Source organism: Leguminivora glycinivorella, chromosome 20, assembly GCF_023078275.1.
Source record: "Leguminivora glycinivorella isolate SPB_JAAS2020 chromosome 20, LegGlyc_1.1, whole genome shotgun sequence".
Classification (NCBI taxonomy): domain Eukaryota; kingdom Metazoa; phylum Arthropoda; class Insecta; order Lepidoptera; family Tortricidae; genus Leguminivora; species Leguminivora glycinivorella.
The window spans coordinates 738,176-764,241 of NC_062990.1; the positions used below are offsets into that span (position 1 = coordinate 738,176).

General features: G+C 35.4%; 1 protein-coding gene across 1 annotated transcript in view; it reads right to left on the reverse strand.

The window, feature by feature from the left end:
- Positions 1–26,066, reverse strand: part of LOC125236896 (A-kinase anchor protein 13-like) — a 279,055-nt gene that overhangs the window by 95,301 nt on the left and 157,688 nt on the right. The window contains exon 6 of the mRNA XM_048143813.1: positions 3,725–3,821. Coding sequence (XP_047999770.1) covers positions 3,725–3,821 — 97 coding nt within the window. The remainder of the gene's footprint in view (positions 1–3,724; positions 3,822–26,066) is intronic.

Genomic DNA, 26,066 nt, shown 5'->3' on the forward strand with positions numbered 1-26,066 from the left:
ATAATGTAGTTAAATGATTTATATAACATATTTTTTAGCTAAGTGGCCGTTTTCATTGCCTTTTTGAGTCACAAAAATCAAAAAAGAGAGTAAAAAAAAAGTATTTTTTGCAATATTATTAATTAAAAAATAACTAACAAAACTATACTCTTCACATATAATAAATCTTAATCAGCATGTTATACGCTTTCAATCGACACCTCATTTTTCAAAATTGGATAAGGGGTTCTAGACAAATTGGCAAAAAATTGAAACCCGGGACCGCGATCTTTGTGACGTCATAGTTAACCCCCCCACAGTCTGAGAAAGTGACAAGTCATTATTTCGTACTCAGTAAAGTCTACCGATCACAACGATACCACTTGTCAGCAGTATACTCTCCAGTCACATCAACTTCAAAACTAGACGACTTTTTTCAATTCCGCCGCCTTACTATAAACAAGGGCCTTTGTTTCTATTACTCATGGCGGCTAGCTCCCGTTTTCACAGCACGTGCTAAAGTCTCAGTGTAGTTAAAAAGCAACTATCATGATAGCAATAAGGTTCAAATTTATTAAACAGACTAGCTTTTGCCCGCGGCTTCGCTCGCGTTAAATTCGAAAATTGCTGAATGCTCCATACAAACTTCCACCCCCCAGATTAGGGAAATGGAGGGTTTGAAAGAGACAAAAAGTAGCCTATGTCACTCTCCATCCCTACAACTATCTCCACTTAAAAATCACGTCAATTCATCGCTCCGTTTTGCCGTGAAAGACGGACAAACAGACACACACACTTTCCCATTTAGTATAATACTAGCTTTTACCCGCGGCTTCGCCCGCGTAATAAAAGTATTCATTAAGATTTTCATTTGGATCCTTAGGTTTCTCTGTAGGTATATTTATCTGCGATTATTTCGATTGCACATAATACTTTTGCTTGCAATGATTGTAGAAATATTACACATCGACCACAGCGTAGGTAATTCTATATACGCTGGGGAAACCTTTATAAACATCCCACATAGCCCGTATTTCGACACTATGATCGGTGGGTAAAAAGTACTTTTTTCTATTATCCCTTAAAATTTTTTACATTTTGCTTAGATTAGATTAGATTAGATTAATTTATTTCTCATTGAAAATGTACATTAAATTTTACATGTCAGAATAAAATAAAATGCATTCACAAAAAGATCGTCATTACACAATATCAAAATAATAATAAATTATAATAATGGTCTAAAATCTAAATCATTCGATGTCAGTAGTAAAATTAAGTATACAGGAAAAAATAAAAAAATATACAACAAAATACCTATCATATATCAAAAGTGACAAATAACTACGAGTATAACTATATTCGGCTAGGACCTCCTAGGTAATGTCAATCAAAGTTACATATATATTTTATTTAAAATGAAAATAAATAATTGTACATATCTTATTCTTTATATTCTTTGACAGAATAAAGCGTTTTGTTCAATAACAATTCCTTTAGTCGGCGCCCAAATACATCATCCGATGTTTCATTTCTGAGGTAATGTCAATCAAAGTTACATATATATTTTATTTAAAATGAAAATAAATAATTGTACATATCTTATTCTTTATATTCTTTGACAGAATAAAGCGTTTTGTTCAATAACAATTCCTTTAGTCGGCGCCCAAATACATCATCCGATGTTTCATTTCTGAGAGTGGCGGGTAGACGTTCGTAAAACGACGGGCCTATTACTTATACTTATCGCAAACGTAATCTTCAAGCAAGCAAACAACGATCGTCTTAGAGCACATTGATTGTAAGAGACCGCCGACCGATTATCCGTATCCCTCTAACGATACCCATATTATCCGTATCCGTATCCCTATCGCTATCGCTATCGCTATCGCTATCGCTATCGCTATCCCTATCGCTATCCCTATCGCTATCCCTATCCCTATCCCTATCCCTATCCCTATCCTTATCCCTTATCAAGATGTTTAATGATATAACACTTTAAGTTCTCGCGCTTTGTACACATATTTAAAGTCACATACAGGTCGAACGCGATTAATTAACATTATTTTTACCTTTTTTCCCAACGTTTCGGCCAGGTTGCACTGGCCGTGGTCGCGGAACGTCAGTCTTCTCCCAGCAAAATGTCACCGGAGATGTAAACAACACAAAACTACCCGATCTTAATTTATATAAATGTTCGGGGTAGACAAATAAATATAATCTACCCGCTTTTAGTTAATGTTTATTTCCCACCATGTTTATTTTAAAAGTAAAAATAATGTTAATTAATCGCGTTCGACCTGTATGTGACTTTAAATATATGTTTAATGATTTCTTATCAAGTGCTAAAATATAAAGTTTCATGGTTTTATCATTTAAAATTAAGAAATCCCATACAAACTTTCAACCTCTTTTTCAACCCCTTCATCCCTTTTTTTCGAAATAAAAAGTAGCCTATGTTCTGTCTCAGGGTCTAAAGATTGTCTGTTCCAAATTTCATCAAAATCGGCTGCGTGGTTTAAGCGGGAAAGCGTAACAGACAGACAGACAGACAGACAGACAGACAGACAGACAGACAGACAGACAGACAGAGTTACTTTCGCATTTATAATATTAGTATGGATAGTATGGATGGATAGTATGGATTGCAGTATGCAGGTAACTTTTTTTTTAAGATGACAAAACGTGTTATAGGGCTTTTTATGGATTTGAACACGTGCCGTTTAAACGGGAGCTAGCCGCCGTCAATAATAGAAACAAAGGCCTTTGTTTAACAGATTACGGCAAAAGCGAAAAGTTCATCTCAGAAAATTAATACTATACTTCAACCTTATTTCAAGCGAAGAAGGAACTTAAACGAGTAGGATTTGTAGTTGTTAGTGCAAACGCCAACGCATAATCGTAGCAATAGTAAAGGGCATGTATTTAGATATTACCTAACCTACCGAAATACCTAACCTACCTAAGTAAATGCGGGTTATTTGTATAGGCATAGTTAAGTGACATCTAGCGACAATCACGCGTCAACTAGCGTAAATCAGTCATATCAGTACTGCTAGTTGTCAATACATGTCGCGACGAACGAAAAGTCTAATGCTCACCAATTTTTAGCTAATATTAATTACAATAGTATTAATCAGTATTCTGTTTTCAATCTTTGTAAACTCTTTTAATATTAAATCTCTGGCAGACGAGACACAGTTGCTACCTAGTATCGAGTAGTGGTACTGATAATTCACGCTTTTGACGCGTGATTGTCGCTAGATGTCACTTAACTATGCCTATAAAAATAACCCGCATTTACTGATGTATGAACTCTTCCGTTACTTATTCCTCTATGCTATTATAAATACCTAAATGGATCTACCACAAACATTGAAAATTGAAATGTTGTATCTCGAAGCGCTTTATTTGGACTAGACAGTGCACATTAAAATGTTCTTACAGTTAATGCTATACAAAAACAGATCCGAAACTCACTCTGATGCCAACTATTATTAAATGCAGATGGACAGTTTTCATCTGTCAAATGCGTGAATATTATAGTATTTAAGATACGACAAATACAGAACATTTAAGAAGTCGAGTTTTTATACCACCATCGTTCACAGTTCACACTATTATCTTACTAAAGGAACCCGCTGACTATCATTTCAGTCGATTATTCGGCTTTTTACTTCTGACAGGCCATTGCCGTCCGGCGTACTGATAGTCAGTGAGGTCCTTTAGTGTCTTCAGTACTTACTTGGTGTCTTTCGGCGGGTCCTTGCTGGCATCAGCGGCCTCCGTCTCGGGTTCGGGCGCCGTCGGCTCTTCGGAGGAACCCTCTCGTTTCGACTCTCCTGTACGGAAAAATATTATGTTAGACTATGATAGGTACTGTAGGTTGGTTCTAGTCAAGTAATAACAGACCATACTCTTTATAAATTTCATCTTAAAGGCCGGAAACGCACCTCCAACACTACTGATGTTTTGTAACCATTGGCGGCAGTGATCGCAAAAAATAAACATTCGACAATATTTTCTAAAATCTGTTTTATATGTATAGTGTCTACAGCAAGTGTACTTGCTTGCTTGTACACAGCCTGTATGAAAACGATAAAGGTTTTATTCAAATTCTTAATATTCGTATACCTATAATGAAATGACATCACATAATGGATATCACAAAGAGTATGGAATGTTATTAGTAAATAAATATTATAATAATAATAAATAAAAAGTCCTCAGCGCCATCTTATAAAAATAAATAAAACACTACTTACCAAAGCATCTGATCTATAAAAAAGAGAATCGATATTTCCTGTCGAATACAACACATGTGAATAAGGAAACGGGACAAATGTACCTAAAAGTAAATATAAAACAAGCCCACACGTTACCACGGAAAGAGTTCAATGTCGCGCTGATAACCGTTCGGATAACGTGGGACAGTGCGAAGTAATTATAATTTACATAAACTGACCACACGAGGACGATAACAAAATAAAAATTCAGACAACAAAAAATATTAAATGCATGACGAAAACTTACCACAACCACCTAAGTCGTAAAAAGACACACAAACGAGACAAAGTACAAATCCAGAACATTATGGGCAAACTCAGACATCAACAGCCCAAGATTCAAGACCCTTACCGAAGACAGACATCAGACATCAAAAACTAAAATATTTGAAGAGAATAGGGCTAAAACGATTAGGAAATAGAGCAAAATCGAAACGGTACCTATATAAAACAAACAGCAGATTATCAAGGTTTCGTAAGTTTTTACCTAACGTTGATTGTAAATTAAACGTTTTCAATAAAATTGAATAAGGAAATAAAGATGAAAATAAACCAATTACAAAATGTAATGTTTTAGTCACAACTGAAATTACAATACAAATAAATAATCATTTTAACCACTAACAGCATTTGTAGCTCAAATTATTCATCAATACGTCAATATAATGGAAGAGGAAACAACAGAATGACATAATTGCAAAAATAATAGAACAATTCAAAATTATTACTAATTACGATGATATTAACGAGCAAAAAAGGTGATGTTTTAGGTAGTCTAAGAATTATAAATATTACGTCAGTCTAATTGCAAACTCAGGTAACATTATATTTCAAATGATCTAACAATTCTAGAACTTCCAAAAACAACATTAACATAATCCAAAACGGTGCTTAACAAAAACTGGCCGCAAATACTCATCCACCAGTCAAATCTTTAAAAAGAAAAACATCACAAGAGACTTTAGGAACTAAAGCCATAAGGCGCTGTTCGAAGTGCAATAGTGTTAATAAATTAGCGATGATCTCATCCCATTCTGAACGGGCCGGAGCGTCAACACGTTGTCTCATTATAATAGAAGCAACGAGGGAAATGCTCAGCATTCCGATGTGGCTTGAATGATTAGCGGCAATTACAAGAGCTGATAGGTAAAGGCAAATTAAGTCATTATATTATTACACCAGATAAAACTATGAATATTTAAATGAACGCACTTGTGACAAAAGATCTCGGAGTTACTGACAGTCATTTGGGCATATATAGTGATATTTACTTACTTTTTATTTACAAATACCAATATTTTTTAGATTATTAATTTGCCAACTGTTTGCTATTGCTACTATACAAGTAGGCACTATTTAATTTTATTTATTTATTTAATTCAGACATCAAATGGTCCAAGAAATGTGTTAATTAAGTCGCTTATTATCTATGTTAGTAACAAACTGGAACAAGTAATATTAAATAATTAATAATTAAAAGTGACTATAAATATGTCACTTATCATAAGTTAGATAATAGTAGTCAGTTCCATTTATTTTAGCAGTAGGTAAGTATATAAATTCGATAGCCTACAGGATGACTTTATCAACAGCGTTTTCAATGTTAACCAAATGATGTATTTTGACGATGAGGAATAAGTAATATGTTCCTTATAACCAATTTAGTAAATATATCAAAAGAGTAAACAAAGGAAGACTGTAAACAGCATTGGTACATAAAGGTAAGCTATATATTTAGCCAACAGTAAGTACAACAGACATTGAGAGTTTTGAATGATTCACGGTTATTTTCATTAGACTTATATTGACCGGGATATAGACCGTGATTACCTTTTTTTTACAAAAATCAAAAAGGTAATCCCGGTCTATATCCCGGTCAATATAAGTACAACAGACATTGCTTCACATTACAAAAGGTTCCTAACGCTTCTAACGCAATAAGGACGTTTTAATTTGAAATACCTTTCCCTACTTTTTGCAGATGAAGCATAAGAACATTTTATGCATAGAACGTCAAATATTATTGCTGTTATTGTAAGACACGAAGGTAACACCTGTTTGTGTTCAAACAACAAAACCATTAAAGACATTACATCCACCGTTAAGCAAGAGAAAGGCAAAACAATCATTACAACACACGTGTCATAATATCCTGATCAAGCAGTACAGGAAGGTTTACACAACGGGGATATAGTAAACATAACTGGGAGCCAAGTACTGGTATTTATGCAAGTCCTCTTAGATTTCGAAACAGTGTTTACAAAACAAGAGATTCAATGACACAAGATTATTTAATTTGCGTAAGGAACTAAGAGTTCAATGTCATAAGTCATATTAAGCAAAATATGACCACGAATCGTAGACATACCTACTTATAGTGCTATATAAATTCGTAGATAATAATTTTCACACGGAGCTTAATAAGGATTTGGAAAAATAGTTTGAAATGTTTTCTGTTTAAATACTCATATGGCCTAAGTTTATAGTGAAACATTTTTAATTTGCTACCAAATAAATAGAACTATTAAACATTCAAATGCAAATTTACAAAACACCGATGTTGTATAAAAACAATAGTGTTTAGAACTGTTCGGAATGTAAATAATGTTTAAACGGCCTAAATTCCGTAGGAATTCTCCTTATCGAAAACAGGGCATAGGAGCTAAAGCTAACTGTAGAAACTTACAATAATAAACAACTTACAAAAGTTCGTGTATCCGTCAGTCAATATGCGTCAGTCTTTCGACGAAATTAAACGATATTTAATGGAATGGGTTTTTGTCGCAATCCTTTCGAAGTAAGTAGTTAGAGATAATTACTACCACTATAACAAGGGTAATATAGAGCTCAGCAGTGGCCAAAGTGAGTATTATTTCAGTCTATCGTACTTAAAAATAAATTCTTTTATTTTTAAAAGTAGTACCAAATTAAGTTCGTCAACACTAGATCATATTACAATCACGCTGGTCATTATAAGCAAAAATAAAACAATCCAGATTGAAGTTAGATAAAGCCCAGCCAGTGGACGAACGTGACATATTCATAGAAGTTTCACGATAAAACACTTCTAATTTAGGATCTACTCGTAACTCTCCTACCAATTATAATGAAGTCATATTTCAAAATGAAAACAGTCCAGAAATCGCTGACCCTAAATCACCAACACGGTCAGGGTGATTGATTCCAGCATTAATGGTCCATAAAGCGATTTACAGCGTAAACTAACACGAGAGACAACCGACACATAAACATTTAATATATGTATGTATTGCGAAAACAACCTCGGTACATTTATCAAAAATGATCTGGCTAGAAAACTAAACTATTGGGAGAACAAGATACAGAGTTAAAGAAATCAAGGATATGTTAAAAAAACACGGTGAACAAACTATTAAAATACCAACTATAATAAGAAAGTTTCAAACTTGTCAAAAAGAAACAGAACTCAAGAAAATGCCACAAAGGTGTGACACAAAAATATTGCGAGAAAAACAAAAAAATTAGGTATTTGAAATACCGTATTTCAGACAAATGTATCAAAAACCTTCTTTTGAAATTGGGGGATATTACTTTGGAACTACTAAAAAGATTCATACTGCCCATAATAATATTCAGAACAATAAATAAATAAATATAGGGGGACACCTTACACAGATCAACCTAGCCCCAAACTAAGCAAAGCTTGTACTATGAGTGCTAGGTGACGAATAATACGAAAGGATTTGAGAACACCGTCGTTTTTATCATATAAGTCAAAAGTCTAAGTATCACTCAGTACTAATCCCAAACTAAATTGATTGCATCATACTGTAACGCCCGTATCATCAACAATGTTGCCTATTCAACCTTCATACGAGGAGATAAGGTCTATAAAAGATTAAATGCTTTGTAGCAATTCTCGTATAAGTCGACCCACATCCTCAATTGATCCTGTGCATTTGTAATCGATGCGAGTGCATTGACGTAGGTGCACTATTGATGCAAGTAGCTAAAGAAGACTCTGTAAGTAAAGCTACAAAATGTAGTAGAAAGAATAACCCCCTTATTCATAAACGTTCACCAAAGTTAACAAGCCGATAAAAAACGTTTGTCCTTTTTTATCACACCAATTTGATAACTTTAGTGAACGATTATGAATAAGGGGGTAAGTATTAAACTTAGATAATCGTTTATTCACAATGAAGTAGGTGCAAAAAAAAGGTGATTTCGCGAGGAGTTTCTTATGTGTGGTTGAGTGATAAGAGTACCTACTTCCTTTTACCTGGCTTGAATCCAATAAATTACTTAGTAAGTAAGTAAATTAGTAAATATAATAATCATGAACTCCAATCATTTTTAGAAAAGTAAGGTTTGGGTTTGGGTAAATAAGTTTCGAAGTTGAATGTGAGAAATAAACAAATCAACCACTAACATATTGGATGCTGATTGCTGATACGCAATAATGTGTTATCCCACATGAATTTTGCAATAAAATGTAAAATTTTTGAGTTGACATCTTATTGCAAAATGCATGTGGGATGATTTGTGATTAGATCTTAAGGGAAACGTAGATTGGAAATAAACGAGAAAGCCATGATAAATATGCATAAACAATCATAAGCATACTGTGAACGCATCTCATCGCTTAGCACGAGTCACGGAAAAGCCATTTTAACGGTAATCCCAACAAGTTTAACAGGAAGATGGAAACCTGCCAGATTTAGACGTATGAGTATTCCTCAAAAATTTCAATAACCATATTTTTGGTGGAATAAAAATTTAAGTAATATGAACGTATTTATTTCTAATATTCAAATGTAAAACATGTATGTCGATAAGTTTACGACTATTACAAACACTTCGAATTTGAACACATTCGTTTAAAAGGAAATGTATAATGTCAAATTAATTATTTAAACCTCTTCATTTAAAACGTACTTATTTCGTTGCCTCCAAAATGCTTTAAGGCCTCAGACATAAGACAGCGCCACTTTCGGTCCAATGCTGCTTACTTATTTTAAAAGATTTAGAAACGCCCGAGAAGAGATCAACACCAAATGAAGATAACAAAATTAAGATCTCGTAGCAAACAAACAATCGAAATACAGGTCTCAATTGCATAGCAAACAAACCTGATGCAATTGTTGCAAGACCTAATTTTAAGTCGAACTCTAATTGAGCTTCCTAATGAACTAAATGAAACGTTGGTAAACCTTTCCTGCATTATCTTAAGGTCTACAAATGGTGCAACTTCAGAAATAAATTAGTCCTTCAATCAATTGGACGAAGACATGGAGCATAAGGATAATTTGACTTCTAAGAAGAGTATTGAGACTATTGGTATTGAGGACTGACCTTTGCGTATCGTACGTTGCGGTTATTTTGCTTTTATTTCTCAGAATGGAATGGATGAATACCATTTTTAGAGATCCGTTTTCATTCAGTGAATCTTTAAAAAATTGTTTTAAGATGATGACAATATTGACAATGCCTTGCAAGAAAAGAAAAATAAACAACAAATTAAAGGAAATACTAAACATGAGCAATTGAACAGTATATATCAAGTAGGATAATACTCTGATACTATAATACAACATCTAAAACCCAAATTGTTAAGGCAATATTATTAACTACCCAGGAGAATATAAAATAGACAGTGTATTTAATTTCATTTTCCTATAACCTAAATAAAATATTGTTTTTTTTTTGTCTGATTTTTACTGTTTTATGTGCTATACCTATTGTTTTTATTTTTTAGTTTCACAGTGCTTTGGTTTTACTGTTATGCTGTGTAACTTATTTGAATAATAAATAAATAAATAAATAACTACAATTTAGTAATAAATAATAGTAAGTATAAACCAGAAAATGAAATAACGGCTCTGTTCATAAATGATAATAAAACAAATAACTGAAAGTTTAACAAACGATTTATAGCACTGAAGATTATAAGCTATTTTGCTCTCCAATTTTGATAACAAATTTGAACTACACATTTGAAAATACTGTCACCTGCAAATAGAACATAAACATTACTAGAGTCGCATACATAATAAAAATTACTACGCTAATTTTAAGAAGACAAAAAACAAAAACCAATTTCAACTTCCCGGACAGTCACGGTAACGGGAAATGCTGTTGCCTCCAAGCACGTCCAAACTTTAAAGAGAGTTTTTAGCTGCATCGATTAAATACAACAAAAACAACCCTGACAATAAGCTCAATAGCCACACTCTTGGTATTGGTGGCGCTAAACAGAATGTTTATATTATGGAACATCTCTCACCCAGAAATAAATCACTACATGCTGCTGCAAGGATCAAGGGAAAAGAGAAGGGGTACAAGTTCATCTGGATTCGGAACGGTAAAATTTTTATGAGAAAAACGGAAGAAAGTGAATATAAGTACATAAAGGATCGTGAAACACTGGACAAACTGGAGTAATCTGTTTTTTTATTGTTTTAGGCACGTTATAATCATTGTTAAAAATATAATTCAGTGATTTAACAATATACTACCAGAATGTTAGAGGTTTAAGAACTAAACTGAAAGACGTGTATTGTAAAATTTCCAACTATGGTTATGATGTTTATGTATTTACGGAAACTTGGCTCAATAGTAGTGTTTTCGATTCTGAGGTCTTTGACTTGAATTACGACGTCTATCGACGAGATCGAACTGTCACTCGCTTCAACAATAAAAAAGAAGGTGGGGGGGTACTGGTAGCTGTTTCAAAAAAATTCAAGTCACGTAGAATGTATAACAGAGAAAGTTCTTGTGAGGACGTTTGGATAACCATTTCTGTACCAATTAATAATTCCTTTAAAGAGTTTTGTATTTGTGCTGTCTACTTGCCACCACCATTAACAATTGATGTATTTAACCATTTTACTGAAAATGTAAGTAACAGTTTGCATGATAATGAAAAATGTCTAATTTTAGGAGACTTTAACATAAATTCTATCGAATGGCTTAGTGATGCTGGTACTATAATATCTACTCCTTCTCATATTAATAATAATATAGAACGTGCCTTCTGGGATTTTGTTGCACTTAACGACCTAAAACAGATAAATCATATACCTAATAGCAATTCTAGAATACTTGATATCGCTTTAACTAACTTATCTAATATAAATTTAATCGCGCCAATGGATATTGTATCCAAAATAGATGAACATCATCCGCCATTGCAAATTGAGATCCCTAAAACAAACCGACTTAACATAAAACCCTGTCTAAAAGAATTACCAAATTATTTTAAAGCCAACTATGTCGCAATTAATGAAAAACTTAGCACTATAAATTGGCATGATGTATTTGAGCCATTGAATTCAGTTGAGTCAATGGTTGAAGTTTTCTATTCTGAGATTCGCTCTACTATTCGTGAATTCGTCCCCTTATGTAAGACAAGAAAAACCCGTTACCCCCAATGGTTTTCTCGACAACTCATCTCAGCCTTAAAAGAAAAAATAAACTTAGACACAAGCTTAAAAAATATAAGAACCCTATGGACGAGATATCTTTCAAGCTACTAAGAAAAAGGTGCGAGAAGATGGCGAAAGACTGCTATAATGCACACATCGCTTCTATAGAGTCTAAAATAGCATCCAATCCAAAGTATTTCTGGAGTTATTTAAAAATGAAAAGAGGTGGTGCTAGTAATTATCCGGATACAATGTCAGACGGTAATGAAACTTCTGATGATAGTGTGACCATATGTAAACTATTTGCAAAACACTTCTCAAATGTTTTTAATGTCTGTCAACCGGTAGTTACCGGAAATAATGATATCTGCGAAAGCAATATAAATAACAATCTCAGTCGTATAGCATTCTCTGAAAACCAAGTTAAAAGCATATTAAAGCGTTTAAATGTTAATAAGGGCGCGGGAGCGGATAACATTCCTCCAATATTCTTCGTAAAAACAGCTGATACATTATCTGTCCCAATCACATACATCTTTAACAAATCATTACAACTTAGCTCATTTCCATCAATATGGAAGGAAACAAAAATTGTGCCAATATTTAAAAGCGGCGATAGGTCGTTAATTCAAAATTACAGGCCAATTGCAATTTTACCCACGTTGGCAAAAGCTTTTGAAAAATTAATATGTCCTATGATTTCGTGGCACCTATCACAGGCAATTTTAAGCAGCCAACACGGCTTTATCAAGAATAGATCAACCGCGAGCAACCTTGTTACGTATATAGAAGATCTAGCAGAGTCAGTCGACAAGCGCATACAAATGGATGTAGTTTATACAGATTTTAGCAAGGCGTTCGACACTGTTAATCATGATATCCTCATTAGTAAACTTCAGATCCACGGCGTGTTGGATCCTTTGCTTGGCTGGTTTCGATCATACCTTCGTAATCGTAAACTCAAGGTTGTGATGAACGGATATAACTCTGAAGATTATGTAGCAGGGTCTGGCATCCCTCAAGGATCTCATCTTGGCCCGTACCTTTTTATTATTTTTATTAACGATATAAATAAATGTTTTCTAAACTCTAAAATATATCTTTTCGCTGATGACCTCAAAGCTGCAGCTCAAATTAAAAATTTTTCAGATTCTAAATCATTTCAAAGTGACCTCGACAGATTATCCGAATGGTGTAAAGTTAATAGGATGTCTCTAAATATCCAAAAATGTAAACATATAAAATTTACTAAAAATGTTAACATAATACCCACAAAGTACGCATTAAATGGAGAGTTACTAGAAGAAGTAATGAACATTAGAGATCTTGGAGTAAATTTTGACCGCAAGCTCAAGTTTACTGATCATGTTGATAAAATAATCCTAAGAGCTTCTAAATTACTAGGCTTTGTTATTAGAGAGTGTAAGAACTTTAAAAAACCGGCCACAAAAATAACTATGTTTAATGCTTTGGTAAGAAGCAACTTAGAATACTGCAGTGTCGTCTGGTCACCTTGTTATAAATTCCATATCAACAGGATAGAGAGGATCCAAAAGAAATTCCTTTCCCATCTAGCATTTAGCACATATAATTTTAAAAAACTTAGATCATATCACACACGTTTAAAATATTTCAAGATAGGTTCATTGCATGATAGAAGGAATATGTTCGATATTATTTTTCTAAAAAAAATTATCACGGGTAGGTTAAATTGTCCAGACTTATTGCAAAAAGTAAATTTTTTTATTCCCTCTAAAATTCCAAGAACATGCAACATTAAATTATTTTCTTTGCCTAAAAGTCGTACGAATCTCAAGCGGCACTGTCCTCTAACACGTATGTATGATATTTACAAACAGCACCAAAAAGAGATCGATCTCGACACAACTTCTTTTCCATGTATAAAAAAATATATTTTTAAGTGTAAGTAGTTATAACTATAACATTAAGCAAACTATGTGTAGAATAAGTTTAACCTGTATTATTTTTCCATACTTTAACGCATGCTGTGGTCTTCTATAATTGATAAGACGCATACCTTTTTTTTTCCTGTGCATGTTAGAACGCTAAGAAACTGTGTACTTATTGTTGAAGATCCAAATAAAAAAAAAAAAAAAAAAAAAAAAAAAGGAACTAACACACATGTCGATGAGTGTGCCGAGCTGGAAATAGCGGGGACCATTAATCCCCCGAACGACAATCAGCAATCAGCACCGAAAGTGTCCGGGGATCGAACCCGCGACGTGAGTCACGACGCAGGGCCACGTGTTCATATCACACAGGACAGTTTTGGCGCTAGAACCAGTTTAATAAGATCTCGAGCCCTACCTAGTATTCCTGAAGGAAAAGTATAGTAACAGAAGACACTGACAGAGCAAGCATAATAATAGGCTTGATAATATCAGCATTTGTGTATCTAAACAGTTTAGGTACCTAATGGCAATACCCACGTCAATATCTTCAAAAGATTACATCAGCATTGCAACTGGACATAAAAAGCAGGTAAAATGCTACACTTCTAACAGACAATTCATAAATCTTATTGCAAAGAAATCGGGTCCATCGATAAACTATGATGAGTACTGTTAGTATTCCGATTGGAATAACATGTGAGCGTTCAAATATTCCCAATACCTAGAATATATACCTACCAAGATTTTCATGGGCCAACCTGACTATCAATTCGACATCGACCAGTCAGAAACAAAAAATTACAGCACCGAATAACGGACAGGTTGCATTTAACGAGTAACGACAGTGGTTATCACTGTTATCAGAGATCACCATTAAATTGGTCTGAGGTGACAGCTCGCCTGCGCTATAAGAGGACGCGGTATTTATATCGACTTCCCGTCGAGGTGCTCTTGCGCATCCCAATCGGGAGCCATTGTCAGCCATATTTGAACTTGGCTGATGGATATCAGTGGGACTTTGGAGAAGGAAGAACCAAATAAATAAATAAATAAATATTATAGGACATTCTTACACAGATTTACTGAGGCCCACGGTAAGTTCAAGAAGGCTTGTATTGTGGGTACTCAGACAACGATATAAATACATATAATATATAAATACATAAATAATTATATGTAAATGGTCAAGAAGTTACTCCCGCGGCTTGCAGCTTATCACCGAACCCACCTTTATCTACGGAACAGGAAAAAAACGTAAACAAGAACGAGGCGATGTTAAGCGGCGATGCGCGGGATAGACAATCTACGATCTCATCCACAATCTCATCAAATAACGAACCGGCAGTGGTGGCAGCCTCGAGCGGAGGCTCCGAACAAATAAACAGGACTAGCGAACCACACAGGACCAATGAAGACTTAGGAGGCCGCACCTTTCGAAACTAACTTTAACATATTGATACAGAATTCCCAAAGTTTAAAAAATAAAACGCACATATTTGAAACTCTCCTCAGTTCAAAAAACTTACCAGCCGTTTGTTTATCAGAAACATGGATATCAGAAATGCAAAAAGATCTAATACACATTAATGGATATAATTTTGCATCGGCCTTCTATCGGAAATGCCACTCGGGTGGTGGAGTGGCGATTCTGCTAAAAGAAGGCATCGACTTCATAAATCGGGAAGATATTACGCAATTATCTACAGAACTTATTTTCGAATGTTGTGCCGTAGAAATACCAACGGAGCGCATATTATTGATTTGTATATATAGGCCTGATCGCGATATCGATGTATTTTATGAAAAATTAGACATACTTCTTAAAATAATTAGTTTAAAAGAACAAAAATTACATGTAATTTTATGCGGTGACTTTAACATCAATGTGGCTGCCAAGTCGAGACATTCCGAAAGGCTTTTAACTACTTTGTTACCATTTAACCTGCACCAAATAGTAAAAACACCGACTAGAGAAATAAAGAAATCAGCAACTTGCATTGACCTTATATTTACTAACGAGCTAGACAAAAAGCGTGTTTTGGTTGAGGATTATGGCATATCCGATCATAAAAGTGTTATTTATGAACTGCCGAAACAACATGTTAGTGACAAAAATCATATAAAAAATATACACATACAAAAGAAATTTTAACGAAAACAACATGTCCGCGTTCAAAAACGAACTATTTCTTTCTGATTGGACTAAAATTATAGCTTACGACGACATAAATCAAAATTACAATGCGTTCAGTGACCACCTGACACAAATTTTGAATAAATGTATACCGAAGCTTAAAACAAATTTTCGCACACCCAGAACAAATTCATGGATAACAACTGGTCTCCGAATTGCTTGTAAACACAAACGAGCATTAAAAAAGCTCATAAATCAGTCCGGAGACGCCGTACTGACTAGATTCTACAAATTGTACAGGAAAACCCTTAAAAACTGTGTAAAGACGTCAAAAAAATTGAATTTTGTAAGGAGAATGAAAGCTTCCAAAAATACGACGAAAACTATGTGGAATGTTATTAGGGATATAACAGCATACAAAAAAGACGGCCAACAAAATAATACAAAAAATTTATCGCTGAACATAAATAAAACCATTGTAGAATCGCCCCAATCAATTGCAACTGCACTCAACGAATATTTTGTGTCAGTAGGCGCGTCACCGCCGGCCGGGGGTGACGGGTCAGGTGCGCCGGCGCATGCGACTGGCAGACCCGTTATCTCGCCACTGATAAACTCCCTTTTCATTAGCGAGGTAACTAAACAGGAAATTCTCACAATAATCGGTCAAATGAAAAATAAAAAAAGTTTTGGCATAGATGAAATACCTCCAACACTTATAAAAAAGTGCGCCAAGGAATTAGTCACACCTTTACACATCCTTATCAACCAATCGCTAAATCAAGGAGTTTTTCCAGACCGCTTAAAGATCGCCAAAATTAAACCCATTTTAAAGCCAGGAGGCGATAGCAAAGACCCAAATCATTACAGACCTATTGCTCTTCTCCCAGCCATCTCAAAAATTTTTGAAAAAGCAATGATTAATAGAGTATATAGTTTTTTTGAAAAATTTAATGTTCTTAACAAAAATTAATTTGGGTTCAGAAAACACCACTCCACTATACTTGCAGTTTATAATTACGTTCAGGAAATCCTCAGTACTATAGATCGGAAACAGTACAGCGTTGGTTTATTGCTCGACATGAGTAAGGCTTATGATCGCGTTTCCCATAAAATCCTGTTGTCAAAATTGAATGGTATGGGTATTCGCGGAAACGCCCATCAATGGTTTAGGTCGTACCTTGAGAACCGTAGCCAGTACGTACAAATAAATCACTTTTTTAAGGACTCTGGGCAAATTAAGGAGGTGATATCAGAAACACGACATACTTCGTACTCAATTCCCCAAGGAAGTGTGGCCGGGTGTCTGTTGTTTCTAGCCTATGTAAACGACTTGCCTACAATATTAGACACAACATGTATAATGTTTGCGGATGATGCCTCGCTATTATTTGGTTGTCCGAATAATGAAACTTGCAATGAAAAATTACAAGACATTTTTACAACAACTCAGGCATGGCTCGATGACCATAACCTAACAATAAATTTAAAGAAAACTAAAATTATCCAGTTCAAACCGGTACAAAAGCAATCACTCCAAATGTCACTTACGATTGACAATACGCCTATAGAGGAAGTATCGGAATTTAATTTATTAGGAATAAATATTGACTCAAATATAAATTGGAAATCGCATGTACAAAAAATTTGCACTAAACTGTCTCGATTTATATACGCTCTCAGCGTGCTTAAAATAAATACTAACTTTGAAACGGCGTTGTCTGCATATTACGCGTACGCAAACTCTTGGCTTAATTACGGAATAATATTGTGGGGTGCGAGCACAGAAGTAGACCAACTGTTTGTTTTACAGAAAAAATGTATACGCATCCTTACTAATACGCGAATACCTAATAGCAGCCGTCCTCACTTTATAAAGCATAAAATTCTAACTTTACCTAGTATGTACATTATGGAAGCGGCCATGTTTGTCAGAAATAACGCAAACTTATTTCCCTTACAAAAAATCACCTCAAATAGACGGAACAGAATTCAGTACCTTTTACCAATTTCAAATCTAGCTATGTATAGAAACGGCCCCCATTATAGATGCGCTACCATAGCCAACAAGCTACCTCAACAGTTATTGCAGGAAAAAAACATCAAAGTATTTAAAAGTAATTTAAAGAAACTTCTCCAAGACAAATGTTACTATACAATCGAAGAATATTTAAATGACGACACTTTGCCAAATTGATTTTGAAGGACATAACAATTATTTAATTTTAATTTCAATTATTTATTATTTACTATTATACCTACTTTGTACTAAATTATTGACTACCTATTATTTCAAAATTTTATGATCACAAATTATATTTATATTTTGTCAGTAACTGTCAATTATAAAAATTATTATTCAATTATCATCTCCATGTATAGAATTATATTAAGACTAATTTTACTTTAGTTTTAGTTCACTAAGTAGTCCTTAAGATTATTGCCATGCCCTAACAGGGTATCATGTACCTACCTTATAATATTTGAATACCATCCTATGTAAAATGAACATGATTGCAATAAAGAATGATATGATATGATACATATATACATAGAAAACATCCATGACTCGGGAACAAATATCTGTGCTCATCACACAAATAAATGCCCTTACCGGGATTCGAACCCGGGACCGCGGCGTAGCAGGCAGGGTCACTACCGACTGCGCCAGACCGGTCCAAACCAACCGTCCGGACCAAAACGTCATCAAATATGCAAGGTTCGAGATAGTGATGCAAATTGAGGCCCTTTTTTCTCGTTTTTTCTCTGCTGTGCTTTTCATATCATCTCCCCCACAAACGATCCAACTTATCTTTGAATTTATTATCTCTTTACATCCTTCCACCTCAATTTCTAGTACTTACATTTCGCGTCATAGGACTTTCTATTCAAATCAAAATAAGCAATATATTGGATATAAAGCATGAAACGAAAACTATTAATAAAATCGAAATTCAGGAGGTATTTAAAAAAAGAGTAGACTAGACTAAGGAATCATCGGTCATTTACCGACAAGCAACAAAAGAAAGCCATCAGCTACGAATGCGAAAACTATCAGCGAAGAATGCAAATCTCCGTGACTGCCTAACAGTTACAATAGACCAATGTGATGTCACCGCGCAGGTATTGTACTGAACCATAATTAGCAACATGTGTCTATTAGTAAACGATTTTAACAATGGCTTATAAACAAACCAATGTTTACATAGACCTATACTTCCCTGCTAAGATTTGTTCAAATTTAAGCTTAATATTGAAGAAGACAAAGTTGTTTCTGCAGCTGAAAAGTTTAGCAATACGTGATCTTTAGAAACTAAAGCAGAACATGCAACGGATTTCAATGAAAAATAAACTGCCAATGGCGGTTTGCCAGAACGTAAAGCTACGCTCGTAGTGACGACGTTGGTTCCAGTTCCAATTGCAAATTCATTTTATTGGCACTGCTTGTTGACATGTCTGATAATCTTAAAACCCAGAGACTTTAATGAGAATGAAAACAAAACTGGGAAGGGAATCGGGAGTTTTATAATACTTTCAGTAATCATGACACAACATATTGCACAACAAGCTTTTTGAAAAGCCGAAACTTTTTAAACAAAAGAAGAAAATTGCAGGGAAGACCCGCAAAAACTCGATTGTAAACAGACAGAATGTCAGGATCAATCAAGTAAAATAGAGACACAAGGAAAACATTGTCCTCGTGAAAAGTTAATTGCCGTCAAAGTCATCTAATGGCCGTTGTCAATATTTTGACAAATATTTAAAAAGTTGTTTGATTGAAATTATATAAATACAATAGTGATCAACATTACAACTTGTTACAAGCTTTTATTCTACTTGCCTTGTTAGTACGTTAGTTTGGGTCAAAACGTAGAAGCTTTTGACCCGCTTCCCGTTTTCCGATTTAGCTGAAATTTTGCACACATATGTAAATCACATGACTATGCAATATTATGGTATCATGGAGCTGGTCTGATGATGGAGCAGAAAGGTGGTCATAGGAACTCTGTTATGAAACGTCGTATCCTCATCGAGTAATGAGCTTTTAGAAATGTCTCGGAGAGCAGTAGATGAACGTTGAAAGAGCGAAAAAAGCTTGTGCCAAAACTTTAATTTTTGCAAAAGAACTTATTAACATTCATGTTTTATTTAAAAACATTACACAAAGACTACCTAAAGTACCTAAGCAATAAATGCTTGTCAACTTTTATGTCATGAATAAGGGCATAAATAAAGGTTTACCAGCATTTCCCACACAATTACGTCTGTTTCCACTACTTCAACATCATCACGTCATCTCAATCCTTTGTCATCCCTATTTGTCTCGGAAAACTCTCAGATCACGCCGCAGATCTTATAAACGCGCAATAACTTAACTTTAAAACCTTCCTACATACCGATGGCCTTTTGCGTTTTGTCCTTAATGTTCTTTTGTGCCTTTATGTGCGTGTCACATTTCACCTGCGAGGGTCTTTGTTAGGTGGACTGTTAATGGGTATACACTATACAGTCGCCAATGTAGCCATAAGATATATCGGAACGGTCAAGATGCTCACAGATATCTACAATAAATTTCTCTCTATTTTCAAGGCAATGACGGAGGCGGAAGGCGTGTTTAGATATTTATACGCGTTCCAGCCGCTCAGACATGTTTCACAGCGATTGTACCCGGATCAACAGGTCGCGTTTTGTTTCTATATTAAGTACAATTTTATAACCTGGTTTTACGTAGCTGTTTTCATATCGTAAACTCATTCTTGTGTAGATTATCGACTGAAAAGGTTCCTGTTGGCTGTTGGTATATTATAATTTGAAGACATACTTAGCTTCAAAAATAATCTCGCACCGCTCAGAGTAAATAAATATGTTTAGATTTAAAGTTTGAAATTTTCTATGGGTTTTTGCTAAGCGTATTTGAAAAACTAATATTTTAACTTGACTAAATCCTCATGAACATGAAATGACAGTTTTTAGGTTACAAAAAAAGAAAACAAGAATTTAATTCAACTTCCAAATATTTTTTTGGAGTTGTCACATCAGAATCACAGCAAAATAAATAGAAAATACCGTAAGACCTTTAGGTTAATCCCATATTATCATTAGAATACAAGAACAGGTTAAAGTCCTATGCACTTTGTTCATTATTTGCCTACATTTCGCTCACTCACATTCATCATTCATCTCACACTCGTCCTGCAGGTTGGGCCCCATTCACACGTGCTATCTACGTTTAATAATAGCTGTATAAGACTCTCATTCAAGTTCAAAGCGGCCCATTCACGATCGACCTATCCTGATGGTTAACTCCTTTCTTATATGAAAGAACCTTAAGACCAGTGGCTCTTAAGCCATTTCTTACAATTCTTCAATATCAACGTCAGTATTTGCGACGTAAGTGACAGTCAGTGTAGGGTCTTTATTTATACTTATAGCTGTAGGTTTCGCATTCCAACATCGGTCATCGGACCATTGAACTAGCTGCGTTTTTTTGTGCGAATTTTTCAGAGCAAAAAGATCATTATCTTGAACTACTGCTTCTACCATCAGTAATATTGTCCCTTTGTATACTTTATTACAAGAAAGTAAGATCTATCAATGATCAGCACCGGTTTTAGTAGGTACTTTAATCATAGCTAAACATTCTATGCTTGTCATAGTATCAGCAACTCTTTGCTGACCACTTGTGAACTCTATAGCTTTATACAAAGATTTATAAATGATCAGTTGAATATCTGAGTGTTTCACTCGGGTATGACTCATTGGAAACTTTGGCTATGGGTGCCATGGAACAATCGCCGGTAATAATCCGTGCAAAAAATCCAATCGAAAGTGAACGATCATTAGGGCCGAATTCACTTTCTAGCGATCAGTTTCTTTTATGACATTGGTTTGGTATTATGAAATTTTTGCTTTATAATACTGAGGACCAAAATATGAAAAATGTCAAGGATTTTTCCGTCTATTGTCTTGACCTGGAACCTCGAACCCTTATTAGAAATAAGTACACAGTAAAAATATGTGTACAAGTTTCTAATGAGTCGGCAACGGGCATGTGACACCCCTTGAATTGCAGGCGTCCATAGGTTACGATGACCGCTTTCCATCAGGGGGACCGTATGCCTGTTTGACCGACGTGCTATTAAAATGAAGGATACAAAAATCTGGAAGATTGTTTACATAGTCGGACAATTAAGGAGTTGCCTTTTGTTGTTCATGCCAAACTAATTGTAAATACTCAGGAGCACAAGTACTCAGTATGAGAATTTTCCGAGGCAGAAGTTACAGAGGAGCTGATATACCCGGACCAATAAATGTATTTACAAAGTGAAATCACTCTGTATAATGTTATCCTTCAACCGCCTGTGGAATGTTACCGCCGGTCACGGTGGACCATAACGTCCACTGACAGTTCTTATGTCTTCGCTAACAAAGTTCAAGAAAGTTCATCCAGAAGAAACTGTAAACTGTGCAATAGGTCTTCCACTGATAGGCCTTATATCTTGGGATAAAAGGTTCAAAACAGATCAGTCGGGTGAAGCTGTAAAGTGTGCAACAGATCGTCAGTACAGAAATAGTGCTCATTAACGTTGTGGACTGCGATGGAACGATTCAATACGCCAATTTATTTTAACACACCGAAACCGATAAAATGAACACCTGGATTTGCGGATCCAAAGCAAACAGATCCACAGGGTACGTAGCCAAATGCACAAACGCTTACGATAATATCGTTATCGTAGCCAGCTATCTCTATCGCGCTTCTTCCGTATTTGCGCGACAGACAATTGAAAACTAGTAGGATCAGCGTTGCAAAAAAAACCCTCCGCTTATCAAAAACATTGGCAAAGTCAATTTTGAAATTGGAGTACGTATCTCCATATTATAAGTAGCTTTTTGTCAACGACCAAACACCAATATGCAAAACAGAGGGTCTACAGCAAAAACCGAAATGAGAAAATTAGGCGATCTTTGACTCCTTTCTTTCGTAAAGGTGACAGAGAAGGATGCGTTTAATGATAAAGCCCAGGCTCTTAATTAAAGAACATAGCGAACATCATTACATCAGAGACGAGAAAAATAGAATGGCAAATCCAAATCTACAATAACCTTGAAACTTGACAGTATTGCCAATGTCAGTATTAATTTACTTACATACAACATACATACATACAATCACGCCTGTATCCCATAAAGGGGTAGGCAGAACACATGAAACTACTAAAGCTTCAGTGCCACTCTTGGCAAATAAGGGGTTGAAAGAAAACGAAACATACAAAAAATACAAGATAAAGTGATCAGCAATATCCAACGCTGTAGAAACAGTAACAAATGCGAAATAAGCGAGTACAATGCGGACAAATAAATAATGCATTAAGTTTCAAGTAAAGAATAAATCAACATCAAGACCATCGAGATAAGGAACAGGTTCTGTTTGGATCTAGGTAAACAAACTTTTTATCACATGTGTGTGCCAATGCCAAAGTCAACTTGTGGATTTATTAAAATGCCAATAGGTACCTAACTATAATATGAGAATTCAAGTTTTTGTAGTGTTAATAGGAAGATAATAATAATTTAGTGTCAAAAGGGCCTCTACGTGTTGCCGTGTTGGGACACAAACGCTCACGAAACGCTCACGAAACGAAACGCTCGTAGATATCTATCTCTATCGCTCGTGCGTATTGGCGCGACAGAGCCAGACTAACTGGCGCAGCGTTTCGTTTTCTTTTGGCGTTGGAGAAATGCCATTCGACTACGCATGCAGATATGTGTGATGGACTTGTTAGTCCGTCACCACAAGAAGGAAGGACCATTCTAACATTCAGTTTACCATGTCAAAGATATGCACATTTGAAGACAGATCCGCGCGTATGTAAAGTATTGTAAAGCGATCTTAAAAGGCGAAGTAATTTTTAACGAGAATTTATAATGCCGCAAACGATTCCATTGTGTTAAGTGATGTGTGAATTCCAGGGAGCAATTGTCTCAATCAATAGTCTTTGTAAGGTCTAATTTGTTATTTCCTTTGCTGCCTTCATCGATTGAATCACCTTTATCTTAAAAAGATTATTGTGGCATTCCATTTTGAAAGGGTCCTTATGCTACAAGTACAAAAGGAATGTTTTCATCTGATATTCGAAAAGAACGTCGTCCCTACTGCAGGCGATTCACAAAACGCTTTAGGCATATGCAACGTCACTTCTTTTATTTCTACATTGGACAAGCTAACATTTACATTTTATTACTTATGATAGTTCAAGTAACATTCTAAAAGGTCAGTCTCATTCTCAAACTTATATAAAAATTCAAAAGATAAAAACAAAAAAGTGTTTGGGTCCTAGAATCCTGCCCAAAGCTAAACGGGAATTAGGCAAAAACCATTAGCTTCTAAAATAATGGCTGCTCGCCTAATCCACTTAAAGTGCACGCAACCACCGCGAATGATAAATCGTCTCAACCACAAAACGAAATCGAATACTGACAACAAAACAACATCTATGAACAGGTCTATGATAGATCTTATGTCTTTAAGAAAAGGTTCAGAAATAGTCCAAACGATGATGCCGACAGGACGAGGAAGTGCCGGATGGCCGACAAACTGACAAACGTTTGTCGTGACTACCTCGACGCTTCAAGACCGCACTAAGGTCGGTGCATCGATTGTTTAGTGGTCAAGCCATCAATATGCAGATGACCTGGATTCCGGAGTGACAATCGAGGTTAAACAAAATCCTATGCCAATTTGTATGTTGACTTTTAATACTTACTTTCTAATATTAATTAAAATCAACTTACCTCTAGTTCCGCTGAACAGCCAGGAGTTATGCTTGTTGGTACCGTTTGTATCAAACTTCTTTTTCACAATAGGCGTTGATTCTACGACGCTCGCCTGCCTACTTCTTACAGCTTGAGGAGTCTTTATCTTCTTTTTAGACTTCTTCAAAGTCCCACTATGAGATTTTCTTAACGTGTTTACTTTGACAGTCTGACTTTTCCCTCTGACCTTGCTCTTGCTTCTAGAAGTCTGTCTGCTTAATCTCCGCCTGTGTTCTCCGATGACTTTAGGCGTTGGTAACTCTTCGTCAGTGTCTGTATCTTCAGAGGGTTTGCTGTCTTGTGAGGTTAAAGAAGCATGTCGTTTTTCCTCTTCTAGGAAGGATCTGGTATAATTTAGGATTTCAGTAGTACTGACAATTTTGTCAATAGCTTCAGCTACTGCTTCTACTGGCTTGACGGTTGTCGGAGTCTTTTTCCTTCTAAGGAAGAAAGAGCCAACAGAGGAACCTTTACTACTCTTTCTTGTTTTAGGAGCGTCAGTGGTACTGCTTTTTCTACTGCTGGAATTACTCTTGTCCTCTTTCTTGCTGTTTTTCCTCATCTGTTCTAGTTTCGTGGTAGATCCATGAACCGAGTCTTTCTCCTCTTCACTCCAAAGGCTTTCCCTGGATTTCTTTTTTTCAGAATGTTTGTCAAGATCTCTTTTGTGATCGAACCAGTCATCGCCAAGGTTCTTGACTATTTCCAGAGGGTTCGATAATGACATGGTTTTTCGATGTGTTTTCTTAGTTTTCGCAAAATCGACCTCCTCGTCAGTTATGACTAGTTTAAGCGATTCCTTGCTCATGGTTGGGCTCTTACTGAGTCTTGGGATCGCATCGTCACTGGCTGATATGGCGTCGCTGTGGCAATCAGCTGATTCGTACAACGATTCGTCGCTTTCATCTCTCCGTTCTGTTGGAACATTTGAAAGGCGTTAGTTCTAGACTTAAAGGACACTACAGATTTCCTTGCCATTTATTTGTTTGCAGTCAGCACCATTTAAAGGTGTATGCAATAATCAATAAAAAATCAGACAATGATCTGAGATCAGACGGTACAAAAAGTATTTCAATCAATCAATTGTCGAATGACGAGACAATGTCAAGATTACAGAATGACTCACGGCTGTTAGAACGGCGAATGCTTTGCAAAAAGGTTATTATCCTAATTAACATTAACATACAATGCGGTAGGCGACGCTTTCTACGTGGACACCGAGATGTAAAACATTTAAATTTACGTAAAACGTTTTGTTTGTCTTTTGTAAAACATGGGTGAAAGTTTTTTTCAATTTCACGTACACCCGTGGGTTAAACAAGGACTTATGAAATAGCTTACATTGCTGCAAGATTAACTCTATTCACTTCATCACTCAATTTGGTATCTTATGCAGTGTCTATTACGTTCTCTAATTCCTTGTTTTTGTCGAGTAAAAGTGAGTAGGCATCTTAAAATAAACACAATTAAGTATTACTTAACTGCCTATCTCTTTATCGTAATTTTCTCTGTTATCTACGAGTGCGTCGGT